The sequence below is a fragment of the Puntigrus tetrazona genome, chromosome 16 (assembly GCF_018831695.1).
Source record: "Puntigrus tetrazona isolate hp1 chromosome 16, ASM1883169v1, whole genome shotgun sequence".
Taxonomy (NCBI): Eukaryota; Metazoa; Chordata; class Actinopteri; order Cypriniformes; family Cyprinidae; genus Puntigrus; species Puntigrus tetrazona.
In genome coordinates, this window is record NC_056714.1 from 11,436,359 (window position 1) to 11,455,309 (window position 18,951).

At 35.1% G+C, this 18,951-nt stretch overlaps 1 protein-coding gene across 1 annotated transcript; it reads right to left on the bottom strand.

Annotated features, from left to right (window-relative positions):
- Positions 1-1,014: 1,014 nt before the first annotated feature.
- Positions 1,015-17,151, bottom strand: LOC122360214 (complement C4-B-like). The gene is given in 47 exon segments (XM_043260630.1): positions 1,015-1,310; positions 2,346-2,477; positions 2,622-2,705; positions 2,785-2,829; positions 2,832-2,876; positions 2,996-3,085; positions 3,635-3,737; positions 3,830-3,904; positions 4,410-4,500; positions 4,573-4,672; positions 4,675-4,743; positions 4,833-4,853; positions 4,856-4,922; positions 5,011-5,070; positions 5,331-5,486; positions 5,579-5,793; positions 5,919-6,081; positions 6,770-6,871; positions 7,028-7,220; positions 7,347-7,422; positions 7,860-8,066; positions 8,191-8,280; positions 8,379-8,430; positions 8,519-8,740; positions 9,041-9,180; positions 9,259-9,329; positions 9,527-9,638; positions 9,745-9,954; positions 10,146-10,217; positions 10,320-10,452; positions 10,548-10,582; positions 10,585-10,705; positions 10,825-10,875; positions 10,878-10,924; positions 10,927-11,011; positions 11,182-11,349; positions 11,482-11,643; positions 11,802-11,914; positions 12,016-12,145; positions 12,243-12,363; positions 13,610-13,697; positions 13,807-13,889; positions 14,058-14,146; positions 14,437-14,507; positions 15,299-15,470; positions 15,737-15,923; positions 16,997-17,151. Coding segments are annotated over 46 exon segments (4,881 nt in total). The 5' UTR covers positions 17,074-17,151; the 3' UTR covers positions 1,015-1,310; positions 2,346-2,460.
- Between the last annotated feature and the right edge of the window lie 1,800 nt (positions 17,152-18,951).

Consider the following 18,951-nt stretch of genomic DNA (forward strand, 5'->3'; position numbering starts at 1 on the left):
ATAGGCATGTATTAGTTCAATAGTAAAATTCAACACGAATTTTGGCCAAGCTTTATTAAAAGGACTGTCATTAATTCTGAAATTATTGTTGCTTGTGTAAAAAAAGGTAGGTTCTATACGACTAAATTTGTCATGTTGGTTATTGAATGCGTATGTATTATTTTGGGGTGGCCTGTAATTTTACATCATCGACATTCAATTCAAATTTGTAAGTTGAATAAAATAGAACTTATTTTGGAGTGGTTCTATGTATTTTCATTTTCTTTTAAATCATTTAGATGATGCCTTTATGAGTTTGAACAGACTGTATAAACCAAAGGAGTAACACAGTTTTATTGTGTCAAACACTTTAGATTAAAGAAAGAAACATATTTGCATTGCCTGATATGCAAATGTAATAGCAGATTCCAAGTCTTTGATCTAGAACCTCAATTAATCTTATCTCAGTCAGTCTATCACAAGCCTCATTTTTCCATCCCTAGCTATATTGGCACAGCATTATCTGCTCATTTCGGCGTCTGATTTTTCGCTCTGAGTGGGCGATACAACCCACAGTTCGGTGGAGTTTTTAGCCATTCCGTATGGATTCTGTGACGTGTTGTTCTCTCAGCCTCCTCTTCAGAGGAGTGTGTGCGCTGTCACACGTACTCGCCCCGTCCTCCGCTCGCCTGCAGATGTTACCGAGTTTACCGTGAGCACAGAAGCCCCTCTCACACTCTCAACTGCCAAGCGAGTCTTCAAAAAGAATAAATAAATACAGCTATGCTGGGAAGCTGAATCACCCCACTATAAGGAACCGGGTCTCAAAGACCGGAGTGGCATGAAACTCAGCAAGAGGATGTGAAATAGGCCTCAAAAGTGCATTTTTGTGAACCTACATTGATGTGTGTTGATTTATCTGTGCGTGTGTGGTCACCTGAGCTGTCTCTTAAACACATAGAGTGCCTCTAATAAATAAATAATTTGAAAATTATGGTTGTTGTTGTGATTGTTATATAGATACTGACACTAAACTGTTTTATAAGCACATGTATTTTGAAACGGACTAAAGGTTCCCATAAATGGTAGCATAAAAAGAAGAGCGAGTTTACAATACAGAATAAACGTGGATTTTTTTTCTTCTGCAGTGAGATGTTCAGTAATTAAATGTCCAAAATTTGCAGTTGAGACTACATGTTGCATCCATTAACTTGGTACTCTTTCACAAAATCTCTCAATTCCTTGCAGAAACGCATATTGACTGACGCCTGCATGTTGAGGGCGGCAGCTTCTCCTCAATCCATGTTTTTGAATCCAGTAGGTACTGCATGCTGAGAGAGAAAGAGTTCATGTCCGTTAGCTTCGAGTCATCTATTCACAGATATTATCATTGTACTATTTGGATATCATTTAAAATGTAATTTATTTATGTGATGGGAATTATGAATTTTCAGCAGTCATTACTCTAGTCTACAGTCACACAGTGACTTTTGGAAATCATTCAAATATGCAGACTTGTGCATTTTTTGCATTTCTTGAAAATATATCAATGTTGAAAACATTGTGCTTATCATTATATTTGTGCAAATGGTGATACATTTCAACAACCAAAATAACAGCAAATTTAATTCCAAAAATGTAAAAAAATGTTTTAATAAAAATCCACTCTCCATTGAATGACCTTCAAGATGATATATGATGTTGGAATCAGAAGAAAATACTGCTGTTTGAAACTGACAGAAGTAACTTTTAAAGGAAAACTCAAGCTAAAGGTTCCAAAGCAAAATCACCTAACTGCATTGCATCATTTCCTCCACTTCCTTTCTTAATATGAATTACAATATAAGCACAATACAGCCATTCTCTTAGAACATACAAATGTTCAATTACTGCTTGGAACATTGTGATTGCTAGACAAAGGCTTAAGTAACTCATTTTTTTTAAAGGCTGATTTTTAATTTTTTTGGCCCGCACCTCAAAATCAGCCTGTGAACAATATTAATCTTATATTTACCTTTTTTTGCATTTAAAATGTCCTTACTGCAATATTTTTGATCAGATGAATGCAGAATATCATATATATATATATATATATATATATATATATATATATATATATATATATATATATATATATATGAATTGTGCAAATGAATCAGAAACAAGTGTTAATTCTGCAGTTAATGTGCCTGAAAAATTGTGAATCACTTTTACACAGAAAACAGAGCCCACAAATCCCAAATAACGTAAAGGCTATGCATAAGCGAGGAGATTTTAAATTTTTTCTATGAATTTTTTCTATATTAAAAAAATAGTTTCTTTCAAACATCCCATTTCAATAAATGAATACATGTGAATGTACTTACTTTCCATTTAAGTCTTTGGTGGGGCCATCGTTGCCCATGATGAGGTACGTCTTGCCCTCTTTCAGCTCACCCTTGCAGTGCTTTCTCTTGGCAAACACCCGCGTGCTGTCTGCGTTCACGCCTCGTCTCCCGCTGAGGGTCGGAGGTTAAACTAGATTAATAAGCTCAGCACTTTGTCCTCCTTATCTAAAACTGATTTTGCTCAGATTGTCATCTGCACTGATTGTAATTACTACAATGCGTGTGACATTACAAATAACAGTAAATACATCTTACAATGTCGGAGGACCACAGTCACAGTTGCTGAATACAACATAAAGCTGCTCTCTTCAGTAACTGAATCCACAATGATTTCAAATGCTGTCAGAAAAACAAAGGGTAAGAATTTTTTTTATATTTCATATTTTGTTAGCATTTGTATAAATATGGAATCACAAACCATAGTCAATGCTGGTGTGGAAACAAGCATAATCGAATCTCTTCTTTTGGTGATTCCCATGTCAATTGTTTTCTTTTCTGTGAAACAACCTCCTGATGAAACAGACATTATTATTAATTAAACAATTACAATTAATTACAATTAAACATCTTGGCTTAGTGTAGATATGGGTTTGTTTGTTCGAATGATACATGTTTTACTAAGAACCTACTTTCTGCACATTGACACACATCATCTGAGCACAGGAGAGAAACTGCCTTGCTCCTCTTGGGGGCGCTGTACAGCACTGAACATCTCCTGTCTGTGAAAATGACAACCTGGTCTCATAAAAATATGTACCTCTGAGCACTCTATTTTTTATTGGACTCTATGTGCAACGATGCTTTTAGGTGCCCTGCTGCACGTTTCTCCACATTTTCAAAGAGAAATGTCCGCTGAGTGGCTAAAACACAGGTTCGATACGTGGAATAAAAGTTTTACTGCCTCTAGTGTTTATTTCTTTTGGAAACTGCAGTGATATGTACTTGTTGATACGTATTTCGTGTCTCATTAAAATGTGCACCCAGATACGTTTATGCCATGCGAACAGGTAGGAAAATAATGGCTATTGGGTAACGATTATAAATAAAACAATTTAAAAATGGCTTTTGCGTTTAACAATTTATGTATTTTTTTTTTAAACGACATTTAAATTTTTTAACAATGTTTAAAATAACTATCAATTAAAAAGTAAATATAAGCTATCTTCAAGATCTATCAAACGTGGCATGCCATTAACAAGTTCAGTTGTTACGGTCCTACATTTTCATAAAAAAAAAAAAAAAAAAAAAAAAAAAAAGGAATAGCTTGCCTGGCTCATAGTAGTCATAAAAGGTCGCAGGAGCTGGTTGAACCAAACCAATAGCCACACTTTGCTTGGCTCCAAAAGCTATACAGGCCTCACCTTCATCTATCTGAGGGGTGACAGAGATACGACTTGAACTACTGTTTTTTTAAAGTAAAAGAGTTATGATTAATCATGACTGTGTTTTTGTGTTCATTTCACCTCATTAAAGTACAACAGCACTCTTCCTCGTGTGACCTCATAGTGAGAAATATACATGTCCACCAGATCTTTTAGCTTAGAGAGAACGTTAGAGAAAGAACATCAGCAAAGGAGTCAAGCAAAATGATAAAAAAGACCCATCGTGAGATACAGACAGAAACTTTTAAATGGAGAGTTCAGCCCAAAATGAAAATTCTGTCATTAGTTACTTACTCTCATGTCGTTCCAAACCCATAAGACATTTGATCATCTTCGGGTCAGAAATTATTATAGTTTTGGACATTGTGACAGCAGAGGTTGAAAAATTGTTGAATGAAGTTGTTATTTTTCGTTATTTGGGAACAAAAAGTATTCTTGTAGCTTTGTAAAATTACAGTTGCTGTCTAGGCATGGCCAGAAAATTCTTGGATTTCATCAAAAATATCTTAATTTGTGTTAAGTAATTCAAGCCATAGTTTTCATGTTTGAGTGAACTACTCTTTTAACACTAAAATTACACATTTTATAATAACATACACTAATAATAAATACTGTAATTCCTTATTTATTAAAAATGTCATCGGATAGGTTTATGGCAGACCTTTTCTAGATCTGTACTGATTGCGTCAAAGCCGCTAAGTAGAGTGATGTCAGCAATGGCCATTCCAGAGAGGTTTCTTCCCTGTGTGTGACTGAGAAAACACAGGTGATCCTGATAACCTCCCGAGCAGCAGATTATGATTAAGATTTACATATTCTCTCACCTGACACACACTGTATAGACTACTTCGTCTTGTGTGTTTTGTGTAGTGTCTCTTTTTTGTCGGCTGCGAGCATCAAACCATTCGATGGCTGACCGAGGAGATCTTCCTCCTCCTTCCTCTCTTCATCTTGTTCATAGTCCTCGTAGTAATTGTAAGTTTGTTGTACATCACCTTAAATATATATTTTTGAGAATAATTACACAATTCTGCATATTTACAGAAGTAAGGTATGAATTATATGGATAAAGTTCATAACTCACTTGTGTATTCCACTTTTCCTCCACAGTCACCTTTATTGACAAGTCAGCGCAGTTGGAGTCTTCCTTGTGAGCATAATAAGCCTTTGCCACCTACAGTAATACAATTTTTTATAACAGAATAATAATATTGTTTTGGAATCTTTAACTATTTGTATACATGCTGTGGAAATATTCTTACTTTCATTTTAATTTTTCCTTTACCGAAAACGGTTACATCTATTCCCATTCCCACTAGTCTCTGAAAAGACAATAAAATACACAGTTTAGAAGAAATATGCGAAAAGCTAAGATATAATGAAACACCCTTGATAAGAACTGTAAACTTAGAGTGCCACCTAGAGAACAACAGGCCAAATTACAAATTACCAATCTTTTTAAACATACATTTACTTTAATAAAAAAAAAAGATTTCCACACATGATTCCACACTATAAATATATACGTGTTATGAAATGTCTATAATTGCAGTCATTCATGAATTTGTGACATTCTGTTTACCTTTAATTCTATTTCCACTTTTTCGTTTTTGTCCAAAGTCAGCTTTTCCATCTCAGACCTCCCTTGAACGGTGAACTGTGCATTGATTTTAGTGAAGGGGGCTTCAGGTATACTTAGTGCGTATTCCGATAGAGCTTCCAAAGCCACAATAGTGTCCTAAAGTGTGTTTGAATGGTATAGTGTTGGAATTAGTTTGGAATTAGGGTAAAATACATACGGTAGGTACTATTTAGTCTCATTAGACCCACCTGTGTTGATTTAAAACCTCCTTCATAGTTCTCTTGTGAAGACAAGAAGCATGCGGCGCCATTTGCTGTGAATAAGTCATTCTGTGCGAGTGCAGTCAGTAGAGCGTATGCAGTGGTCTCTACTGTTAACGCCACTCCGGGGGGCACACGGGACGTTTTTGCCTCATTTAGCAGTCGCACATTGTCATCATCTTTCCAGACAAGACACTCTTCCGCTAATGAGTTAAATTGAGCAGGAGAGAGTAAAGAATTTACAGAAGAAACCAACATTAATAATGAAAGACACATATATTTAAAGTTTCAACACTTAAAATAAAATTGTCGATTTGCCGTAAGATACCTGGTTTTGCAAGACTTCTGAGTTTCTTCCAGGCGGACAGTGACTGAGTTCGGTCAGTGAGGCAGATGGACAAACAGTACGCTGTAATGGCTAACGCGTAAGGTCTTTTAAGATCATCGACCCGGTTAAGAAGGAAGCCGGTGGCCAGAGAGATACTTTTTTTCTAGTGAGCAGCATTAATAAAAGTGTTAGAAAGTTTTACAAAAAGTATTTTTGGCACCTAATGGTGTTCCACATATGGGTTCAGTGTAACATTTTTTATTAATTTCTTCCCGGTCAAAAGATCTGAATGTGTTATGGGGGTTAAAACGTTCTTTCAGCAGGCTTTCTGTACATATTATAGATATACAGTGGTCCCGCAAAGTGGACACTTTGGGCACTCAAACTAGCCAAATAGCAATCCAAGTGGCATCTCCTAAAACAAATTATGCTAAAGCTTTTCTCAGAATAATCATATATTTATTATATATTACTGTTGGGGTGATTTTCTGGGTATGAAGCAGAATGGCGGTGTAGCTCATTACATCTACACAGTTAGGACTACTGGAACTGTTTTCCGCTCCATGACACGCTTTACTTCAGCGTTCCTCAGTTCCTATGGAAGTCTATGTGAGTATCGCAACTCTGACAGAGCCCATCATGTTTACTTTATTACTTTGTCGTTTGTGCTTTAGATAATTGTGTTTCCTGGTACTTTCTTTTCTGTTTGTTTCATTTATGAAATACTCCTACATTTACATCACCCATTTCTGTCTGCGTTCCCTTGCGTCCAACTTAACAGTGTTCCCCCTAGTGAAAGTGTCCAAATAGTTTTTGATGTCAGTGTAACTGATGCAATGATTGGTTCTTACCACTTCAATTTCTTCTTTATCCAAGTAAGGTAGGGAACGATAAAGAGCTATCGTGATAAATGCTGTTAAAGAGGCATCTTGCTCAACTCCTCCAATACCTCCCTAAAAGAGAAACACTGAACGTCAGTAAATTTTTTTTAGGAATGCAGTTTTTGTTAGTAATATTTCAGTGTTTTATTGTTCTATTAAGTGTTTAACAAGGTGAAACTTTCTGCAAAACTCTTCTTTGTACTGACAAATGATGGAAAACGCTTAAACCTGCATTTCTCTGTGATAGACTGGATTAGCATCGGTGAAGGACCCACTGGAGCTCTGTGTTTTTATCAGATATGTCACGGCGTGGCGGATGTCCTCCTGTGAAATAATCTTCTCTGTTGTTCCTTGCTGTTCAAGAGTTTCTATCTGTCGTTCAGCCACGAGAGACAACACCTTCACCACCAGCGCAGTTAACCTAAGAGAAGTGGAAAGCCTTGTAATACTTCAATATGTTTGGGATCCTAAATCTAAACATTTTATTGTTTGTGCAGCACAAAACAAGCCACATTTGTATGACTCTGAATATTGTTGGCATTTTTACCAGGTGCTTGTGGGATGGTTTAGCCAAGCTCCATAGGATCCATCAGGCTTTTTGAATGTTAAAATCCGTTCATATGCTGTACAGAATAAAGTATGCGTCAAAGCAGGGTATTGCATTACAAAATCAATTTGTTTAAAATCATAGGTCAGGAAAGACGAAATATTAATTCCTAGTAATAAATTCACCCAAAACTATACATTTTATTATGATTTTCTCACTTTTACTTCATTCTAAACCCATGGCTTTCCTACTTCTGTAAAAAATTTAATTTGAAAGTGTGTTTTTCATGCTTTTACCTTGTTTTTTTTTTCACCAATAAAAATGTCTTTCTAAAACAAATTCACATAAAAAACAAAAACAAAAAGCCTCTCTGAATAGCATAGAATCTGAAAAACACCCTCACAGCATCGCTTTGATTTGAATTAAAATAACATCTACTCTGAATAAGGTCTATTCATTGCAAATATTTTACATTTTTACAAATTTCTTATGTGGCATGCAGATGCACTAAACCTTGCTCAATGAAATTCAGCGCTTTGTCTCTGGATCCTGCTTCCAGTTCCAGCCAGCGCTGACTTTTGTCCAGGTAGCGGATGGACAAGGCAGTAGGAGACATAAAGATCATAGTCTGCTCTCCACATCCTTTAGGGGCCCGGATCAGATTTTCCACTTTGGATGATGAGAGTAACGGAACGGCAGTGGACTTGGCAAATACTTCTTCTGCGTTCAGAATAAAAAAGAACATATAAAGAAAAAGAACAATAAATATCATCAGGCTTGATCATGAACAATAAATTAAGTTGAATAAGAATTATCAGTAGTGGAGAATTTGAAAGCTTTGGACCTTCTAGTTTGACAAAAAGGTTGACATCTGTTTCAGGAACAGTGTTGTTTGGGAACAATCCATCAATAAACAAGCGTCGGTCACTTCTACCTGATGAGTTCAGGTTTTTATGGTGAGGTCATAGTCTTTGTCAGATATGAATATGAACTAAATTAAACATGCAATTAAATGACAGCAAACAATCTCACCATCCAGATTTATAGAATAAGTCTGCTCTTCTCTCATTTCCACCCCTTCACTCTGAGAGACAGAAAGACAAGATAGATATTAGAATTGCCAGAGATTCATATAAATATATCACATGAGATAAATGTCAGATTCCCCTTACCTTGACCAGTAGCATCTTTTCAATGGTATCCACTCTTATTTCTTCGTTTTCTTCGACTTCATGAAGTTCTATAGTTATAGGGATTTCACCTATTTTCATGGGAACAGCAGGGAAAGTCACAGTTTGAGATGACTGTGACTTTAGACTGATCCGGACAGCAGAAGAGGAAGATGCTGATCCCGGTGAACAAAGACCTTCCACTTGTCCCATTCGCACAACGAGCTGACCAGGAAAGTGATGAAGAAGATATAGTAATCTACTGCATTACAGTATATAATATAACAAATAATGTAATGATGAACTGGTAATTTAATAAACATTAGGATATGATATGACTGAATCAATAGTAAAATTATTTTTAATAGACTGGCACAAATATATTACTTGAGGTAACAATATTTTAAAGATCAAATGTATTTATTGTAAATATAATTGATTTTTTATTTTATTTTATTTACTGTGAATGCATAATTATTATTGCTAAAGTCATATTTCTGGGGGAAAAAATTAACTCAAACAAACCTCCCTTTCCATCTTGCCATAATTAAATATCACTGCAACTATAGACAGTTGCTCAAAGCGTTTAACCGAATAGGGCAGCCTCAAGGAAATAAACACTGATTTAAATACAGTAAGGTCAATTGGCTCCGCCACACAAAAACCTGCAAACAATAAAAGTTAAATGTTTAGTACTTTGTTGGATTAAAATGAAATTTGACAGCAGTGAGAGGGAAAATTACCATGGGATGAAGAAAAACTTAGAGACTGGATCTCCCATGTGGTGATAGAGTGTGGTAAATGGATTTTGTGCCTGGAAGAAAGACAATTAAACCGTTATTCAAGACATTTGTAAATCTTAAAATTGTTTTAAAGGAAATCCAAAGGGAACTTTTACATTTTCAATTTCATTTGAACTGAATTGACAAAATTATTCAGACTTTTAATATCTCATGCACATAAACAACTGAGTACGACTGCTTTAAAATTACAGGCAGACAACCTACTCACCTAACTTTTTCTTTCACGTCAATCTGCTTAAACTCAAAGCTTGGAGGGAAATATCGGCGAACTGAATCTGTCCCTACGTCTAAGAAATCCTCAACCTCATTTGAATTAACAGCTGTGGGAATAAAATAATGGTGCATCATTTGTTACAGAAAAATGTGACTACTTCACTGATTACTGACTTGTGCATGATAGCTTTTTATTAAGATGTTGATACTCACTTCTACTCACTGCTGTTCTTTGGTCCTCTTTTCTCTTTTTATCTCTTAGCTTGGTTGCAAATTCACAGCACTCTTGGAAGACTTCCACGCATTCTTTGCTTTCTGTTTTGCTAACTCTTTTCGCTCGATCCTTGCAACTAAACTTCATAGGAATCAGGGTGAAGCCATGGCGACAGCATTTCTGCAGTTCTGCTTTCTTAAATGCAGCTTCTACACAACAAAAGTGATGAGCGAGAGAAACTGACAGTAATTGGACGCCGGATCAAAGCTAGAGCAATTTCTCATTCTGATCATGCCTCCATATTGAAATATATAAATGCCGAGCGCATCTTTGGATTATGAAAACATAAGCTTTGCGTTCATGCAAAAAATATTAATCATTCACACAGACAATAATATACCTTTTCTAGCCATTTCTGCTTGAAGATCTATAGAACGTTTGTTGCGTCTAAAACCAGACTCGCAGCTGAAACCTAGGCGCATAATAAATGTATAAATATTATATGCATATTGTGACATCTCTTGTAACAACCCGATAAAACCAGTTTGATTCTTTCTCGAGCATTATTTGATACCTTTTCTCATCATTGAACGGAACGAGGTTGAGTGGGAGATGAAGGCCAGGCCAGCATCATTAAAAACAGCAGCTGTGTTCTCTCCACCGCCATACGAACACCCCAGATCATAAGACTGCATGGAGGAGAACACCTTCACACAGGAAAACAGGATACAGTAAAGGAATTTAAGACCATATAAAAATATTCAATGTCTAATTGGTTTAAGTTTTTGACTGAAAAACTCACCTGTTTTGGAGTGAGTTTGTTTTGAGCACCCAGGCGTAAATGGCTTTGTCCACAACTAGTAAGGCCACTTTTGCATTCTTTTGCTCTCCTACGTCAATGTCGAGCTCGACGGTATCATCTGGATGGTATCTATGGTCTTCGTGCAGTTTTATCTCAAGCTAAATAGGAGATGGGACAGCAGTACTGTAACCATTTGGCAATTTTTATTTTTATTCGTGCTGTATACCTTTATTATGAGCTTACAAAAACGGTTAAAAATGTGAAATGGTTTGTATACCTTTCCCTCACACATGTCTTCTACATCTATCCATTCTGAGTTTGCAACGACGCGTCACCGTCTGTGTCATAGTAATAGGCGATCACTCTGAAGGACGGATCATCTCTGGACGGATACGGATGGGTATTTTTACTTCAGAACCTGATGCAACAGAGCTCGCTGATCTCAGCATGCCTCTGCTGAGAATCTGAAGAAACATACGCATGTTTATAAAACATTAGTTCAAAAATGTAGCAAAAATACCTCCTAATCATTGTTAAATCACGATAAACATGTTAGAGAAGCAAGTGTGTCCGACAGTATTGTCTTCAGAGTTTAAATAAAATAAATAATAATGTATTGCAATACATTACTTACCATATAATATATTTTCCCATCTTCTGGTTTGCCTTCGATATAAAATGTAACATCTAGAGACTCTTCTAGTGACAGGACTTTATTAGTCACAGTGATATGCAGGAAACTGTTTGTTGAGGATTTCATTGGGTGCACTACTTTTGTTGACTTGATATCATCCACTGTTGCCTGTAGAAATTAATACGTAAAATTATACAGCTCGCACAAGACACTTTTTAAGTAGGCTTGTTTGACTCTGCCCACACAAACCAGTAGTCTAAAACAGGCTTTGTAGGTATTGAAAATGCTTTATGTACTAACCTGCACTGAAACTGAAGATGGTGTTCCTTCCAAGTTAAAAATCTGAAATGCGACTCCATCTTTATTAGTTTTAACATCTTTATGCTTTTCTGTTGTGCTTGGGACATGTAGGTTCACTTGAACACCGTTAGCTGGGGAACCATTTGGGTAACGGACTGTGACCTAGCCAAAAACAGACACTGATATTATCATAGCACAAAATGATCAAAAATATGTTAACTACCATTATGAATTACTGCGAGCATGATTCATGACGGTATCGTAATGATGCATTGAACTAAGAAAAGAGATTTGACTTTATCAAATGATGTTTTCTTTACCACAACTTCAAAGGGGAATTTAGGCGTGTAGAACGATCTTGTCCGCGACAGATCCACATTGTACTGGCTCAAAACAATGGGAAGGAAAGCTTCTGATTCCTGTACCTCACCACCTTGAAAGACGTGCATTTTATTTTAAGAGCAATCCTGTCAGCTAAGAATGTTTTACATTTTAACTAACTAATGGTAGCATTAATGAATCTTAAATTATTACTTAAAATATCCGTGACCGAGACAGCAATGTAGAATTGGGCCTGAGTTGCTGCTAATTCTTCTAATGATGAATTCAGTTTTTGACTGAGATCTGAAATTTTAACTGTAATCTCGGCTTTGCCTGCTTTCACCTGAAAAAGGGAAGACACAATATTAAAGAGTGATCAGTGTAATCTGGTAATGGACTTATTTGTCTTGGAGACACAAGAAGTGATGGTTTCTACTCACAGATCCAGTTTGCTCCAGTCCCTTGATGAATTCAATTTCTCCAGGATTATTCTCTGACTCATCCTTTTTTATCCCAAACCGACAGTGGAAACCACCATGAATGGTTTTGCCATATGCGTACCTTTCAAATGATTAAAAAAAACCAATGCGCAAACAAAAAACATGTGTAACCTATTGTCTCAAATTTTGTAATTTCATACATACAGGTTTAAAATATATAACCCCAATTCCACAGAAGCTGGGACGTTTTGTAAAAGGCAATAGAATCAATTTGTTCATTTTCTTTAACCCTTATTTAATTGGCAGAAGAACAAATTAATGATTCCCTGAGTTTAACAGATCAATGTATATGTATTTCGTAAATATGAGTAATTTGTTTTTTGGCGTCAAAAAAAGTTACATAAGAGTCCAAATAAGCAGAATGAGTTCACAGTAAGCAGGTGAATTGGTAATAGGTCAGAGTATTATGTCAAACAAATCAAATCACATTTCACAATGCAAAATGGCAAAGAATGTAAGTCTTTCACCATGTATAATACATAATATTGTGATTCAGGGAATCCAGAGAAATCATATTGGGCAAGGTAGGAAATCTCAACTGAATGCGCTTGACCTTTGAGCTCTCAACCGTCATGCTGCTGTGTTAAATATAGCTACACGGGCTCAAGAGTACCTCAGAAAACCAACACTGTCATTTACCACAGTCTGCTGCTGCATCTAGAAATGCAACTTGAATATCTGTTACTTTAGGACAGCGGTCGGGGAACTATGGCTCATGAGCCGCAGACTCTTTGACAAAAATCATGCTGCTTGCCAGACCTCTCATTCTTTAGCAACAAATGATCTATAACAAACATTAGACATCACTAGAGATCAGCAATTCCGTTGTTGTAAAGCCTGCATAAATTGATTCTACGGTTTGGAGGTGACTGGCACATGTGAGGAGGTACTACTGACATGAAGGCATATATTAGGATTTTATAGAGATGTATATTGCCATCAGGAGGATGTCTTTCATGGGAAGTTTCAAGCCTGGTCAAAAAATGTGCTTGCAAAACTAGTATCCTCAATAAAATCACAAGGAAAGTTGATGTGACAGTGTTAAACATGCCTCTTTCCCAACTTTCTTGAACTTTCTTGTTGGTCAGTGAACATTTTGGACATTTTCTCTTTGTATTTTTGCCAATTGAATACAAGTTAAAGGGAATGAACAAATCACAGGTTATTGTATTGCATTTGTACAAACTTCTCTGTAATTGGTGTTGTAATACAAGATTGGAACGGTATATAAGATAAGTAAGGGTATATAATGACACAGTTCGAATTATCCCTTTTAAGGCCATTATTTGATCTGAATGTGAACTTACGAGGCTTTAATGGTGAATATATATGTCTCGTCATTCACAAGCAGAAATGTTTTCTCTGAATGAATAGAAACCTCAAAGCTGGGAAGAACTGACAAAAAAGAATTGTATTTGAGTTAGATGCAGTACAATATCTATAAATAAAGAGATTTTATAGACATATTAGGTATAATACGTTCTAATTGTTTCATTTGACCTACCAAATTTCTGGACCTTGAATTCACGCACCGCAGCATTTTTCTCATCACCTTTGTAGTGTGCTATAATCTTCCATACACCAGGTCTAGAGAGATTAATTTAAAAGTCTAATATGGACTGAAATAAATACAGCAGATTCATAATGGTGTCATCATAGAGCGAAGAGCATGCTAATATTTATTTTCATAACCATCAGTTGTCTATGCAATAGGGTTTTGATGTTGACTTTGTATTCAGATTGAGATGGACTTACTTTGCGATATCAGGGATGTGGTAGTCCTTTGACAGAACGGCGCCTAAAACTTTGTATGATGATTTCTTAATCTTGTTCCCTTCAGCATTCTGTGGTACAGATAAAGGCCAGACAGGTTAGACAGAGGGCTCATGCTTTTTAATTTGCTCAGTAAGCTGAAAACACTTCATTTCACAGTGTTCTTGTTACACATATACTTATAAAGTAATAACAGTACATGATGCATAATTAAAATTTGAATTTGATCATTGCAACATGAAACTATACCTAAACAAAAGTGTTGTAAATGAACATTATTTAGTCCTTAAATATACAATTTGATTGTATTAAGGATTATAGGATAATTATAATATCATTGTAACCATTCTTTTTTACGTACGTATATATGGACAAACACTATTTCCGATTTTGGTCGCATGGAGTGGTCGAAAGTGAAAATCCTGAACGAAACTGGGAAACACACATAACTATAGGTTAAATACACCACAGTAAAATGCAAACAATCGACCTTTGACATGCTGAACTCATTTTATGAGAGGTGCTAAAAAGAAAAGTTTTCATTGTTCACACCACATTTAAACTAGAAAATGATAACAGATAAGAATTGTGCATTGATTGTTTAGAAATTGTCATCAGCTAAATGATTTTACTTAAAGATCAGTCATTTTTTAAATGTTTATGTTAAAGTGGACATATTATGGATTACGAAAATTTTGGGTTTGGGTGTCCCAAACACAGGTTGACATGCATGCAAGGTCAAAAAACAAAAAAAATGCCATTGTTCTGAGAAACAATAACTTTCTACACAGTGCACAGATTTAAAACATTGCAGGATGTTTTCATTCACTTCATTACAGGCTGCATGAAAGTTTACTTTCAGAACTCCATACTAAGGGAACATTTATAATTCACATATGTAACTTTTAAGTATCCTTTTTAAGAAAGCATGACAAAAAGTTTGAAGCATTGCCCTGTTTATTCGTCTGCTAGTTTGACGTCACTGCAAGTGGATTTTCACAAACTGAAAGTGTTATCTTGTACCTAACTCTTCCTTACGAGTTATTATGGCAGCTCCAGGAATTGCGCAAACAGGAATCTTACATATTTTTAATTTAACTTCAACTCATCAAAATTATACCGGCCTTGGAAAAAGTCTCATTCTTAAGCTATTATTCGGTGGATGCTAAGTGTCATTGACATTATTTTTCATGCACATTTCGAAGACGTCATGTTAATTGTACCTTTCTGTGTGGGGTTGTATACAGGTTGGTTCGTCTGAATAAAGATGTAGCCACTGTGTTTGGAGACCAGGACACGGGTCTGCCGTTTCTGACCATCAACTTCACAGGCCAGGTTGAGATAGGGAGGCTCTCCGTTGATCGATTTCAGGTCTGAACTTTTACTTTCAAATATCTTGAAGAGGAAATACACAGAAATAAAATAAAAATAAATAAAATGTAACTATTTTAAATGAAAGGAAGAGTAAATTGTACAAATGCTATAGAGAGAGAGAGAGAGAGAGAGAGAGAGAGAGAGAGTCTATATTGTCTATATATAACTAATTTCCAAATGGTGAAATTAGGTGAACATAAATCTAACTAATTATTCTGTGTATTTATAGCTAATGTCATCCTACTAAAATAAGCTAAAGGTCTTGGTATAAACTCATTTGATTTTACCTCAAGATTCACTGCTTCAAACTGTCCCTTTTGGGTGATTGTTTTGGTCTCCTTTGTGGTCATGGGAACACGCATCTCTGTTTCTAACTGACAGGACACGGGCTTGCCAAGCAATGCCTCCCCCACCTGAATCCATATGGGTTCTTTCACACCAACATGAAAAACACTCGGAGCAGTGATTAGGAAACTGACACACACACACACACACACATAAAATTCTTATTATAGATCAAATCGCATGTATTATTTTTTTTCAGAGTAAAACTACACAATAAAAGAGAAAATATGTAAATCATAAGAAGTTATCATTTCAGGGTAGAAAGGAAGGTATACCTGAATGCAGATTTGGGTTTGTTTTCAGGTGATGTTGTTAGAGTTTAATTACACAGGAATGCTTTATAAATGCGTTTTGTTAACATAAGGTAACATTAACATTAACTAACAATCACAAATACTCCAAATGCATTTATTAAATCTCAGTTTATGTTAATTTTAACATGTGCCTTACTAATACATTATTAAACTCAAAGGTTGTTTGGATTAATATTATGTAATAGGACCTGAATTTAAAAGAACACTGAGCAGTGAACAGTTATAATATATACAGTATATATAATATTCTGTATACAAATGAAATTATTAAGTTTAGTCAGGATTAACTGCAAATTATTTAGGCGTGTAATTATGCATAATTTAATGTTATACTATAGTATGTAATTACATGTAATTTGATGTAACACAGTGTGATAACTCCTCTACAAAAATTACTTATTATTATGACTGCAACTTTTATTACATTAAAATCCACTCCCATTAAATTGCATTAATTATCTGCCAGGTTTTAGAAAGCATACATTGTGCACAACAGTAAGCTAAAAAAAACATAAACACTGGTATTGGTTAACACTGTATGTTTATTTTTAAATGAATTTTATTTTTTTTATATTATTTTTATTGCACAGCATAGGTGTCATACCTAGAAGGCCTTCTCTTGTAACTACAAGTTATAGTTACACTGTGTTATTTTAAGTTTCATGTTATATTTTCTTACTCTTATAATAACAATACATTTAGCGCTAATACATGCAAGAAGCCCTAAATCAAACCTTAATCCTAACCTTAACTATATAGTAAGTACAGGTAATTCATTAATGTTATTCAGCACCTAAATATATAATTACACTGTTACAAGGGCACCTTAAAATCAAGTGTAACCATTAATACTAGTAATTATTATTATAATTCTTATATAATACTTGCCTCTTTTTATTCTCTCCCTGAACGGCAGAACATGTACACAGCAGCAGATAGAGAAGAGGACGCATGTGGACCTCCATGGTGAGTGTGTTATTCCTGTGTGAGCAGGAGAGGATTCAAAGAAGATTTTTGGTCTCTCAACTCTGCTAATATTGCACAAGAGCAACTGAGTGAATGTTATTATGGAGATTAATGGGGGTTATCAGAGTTCTGTCATTGCACAACCAGGGGCTGTGCTCTCTCATTGGATACACACTTAAAATGCCTTCTCCAAAGTCACGTGATTTAAAAGAAATTTAAACAAATATGGCAAAAATCAATGATTTGATGTGTTTTGGCTCAATTCTGTTTGGATTAGTGGTACATTTTGAAAGTCAGTATTATGGTCTTTCATTGGATATCATTTTCCTTAAATAAACATGTGATTTACAAGAAATGAAATTCTGTTTATTTCAAGAGAAAAGTTTGGGATTTTACTTTTTTTTTTTTTTGTAATGAAAACAAAGAAATATTTCAACGTAGAAATGTTGTCCTGAGCATCAAAATAATTTGACAAATTCTTTGAACAGATTATGCTGGATAACATGATCATCAGGTCTTGTACAAATATCTGGAGCCCATGCAGTACAATGCTAAAAATGTTGATTAAATAGCTATTAAATGCAGGCATTTTTAATTCATAGTACTGTATAAAGTCTGTAAACAGTGTGAAGAAATGTTATTAAATAAATATTTTTCAATATGACTCAGCATAAATGAGTGTTTGTTCTTCATTTTCTTAATAATTGTAATAAATATGCTTTTAATAAAATGCTATTGTAACTAGATTTCAGTTTATAGGAAACATAAAGAAGTATAATGAAGTATGCTGTAAAATGATGTATTATTATTTACTATAACTGTATTATGTTTGGAAAGAAAATTGTATTTCAGTCTTTATACTTCAAAATGTTGATCTCAACCCCCCCTCCCCTTGCGTGTGTGTGTGTGTCTAACAGAGATTAGCCTGGTCAGTGGGCCTGTTGTGCTTTGACCTGGTCATTTGCATTTCTTCAATAATACTATTCTCTTGATCTTCTATTTTAAATCTTCTACACAAGCTGTCCTTACCCCTTTCTAGAGAAATCACCCCACATAATTAACTTAACCGTTTCTCATTGTTAAATAACAGTTCTTTCATGCTAATTCTGTTTTTAGTTAAAATAAAGACAAATAAAGTAAATTAAAATCTTTAAGGAATGTGGTCGGAAATGCCAATTAGCAAATCAGGTTGGTTCTGTTAAAATGTACACAATATGCAACTGAACTCTATAAGTCAAAAACACTTTCATGAAATTTGTTTTTCCATAAATATTTTATTTGATGCCCAAAGGATATTTTAGGATTTGTTCCCAAATATGATTCCTTTAGTCATTTTTTAAAGGGATAGTTAATCAAAAAAAACAAAAAACTAAACTCTGTCATCTTCTTTTCACCCTCATGTCATTCCAGACCTGTATGAGTTTTTTCATTTGCTTTGAAGAATGTGGGTAACCAAAAAGTTACTGCCATCGACTGTTTGATTACCCAAAATCTTCAAAATAATTATTTTGTGCTCAACAGAAGAGAGAAGCTCATACAGGTTTGAAATGACATGATGACAGTGTTTTCATGTTTGGGTGTCCATCCCTTAGAAGGCATATTCCAGACCGATGAGAGCAGCTAGCCAAAGGCGTGATGTCCATCCACAACTCCTGCACAATAATCAGGAAGACACAAGAATTGCGTTTGGACAATCAGTCTCTGACTGCCGGGTTGTAGAGGACAGAAAAAACTGGACAAGGCCACAGAAATCCAAAACAGTCCAACAGCTACAGGATGACCCCAAAAGTCTTCTGAAACATAGGGTAAATCATACATATACGTCATAAAGTGCATTATATTATTTAATAAAATGTGAGTGAATTAATTCTTTAAAA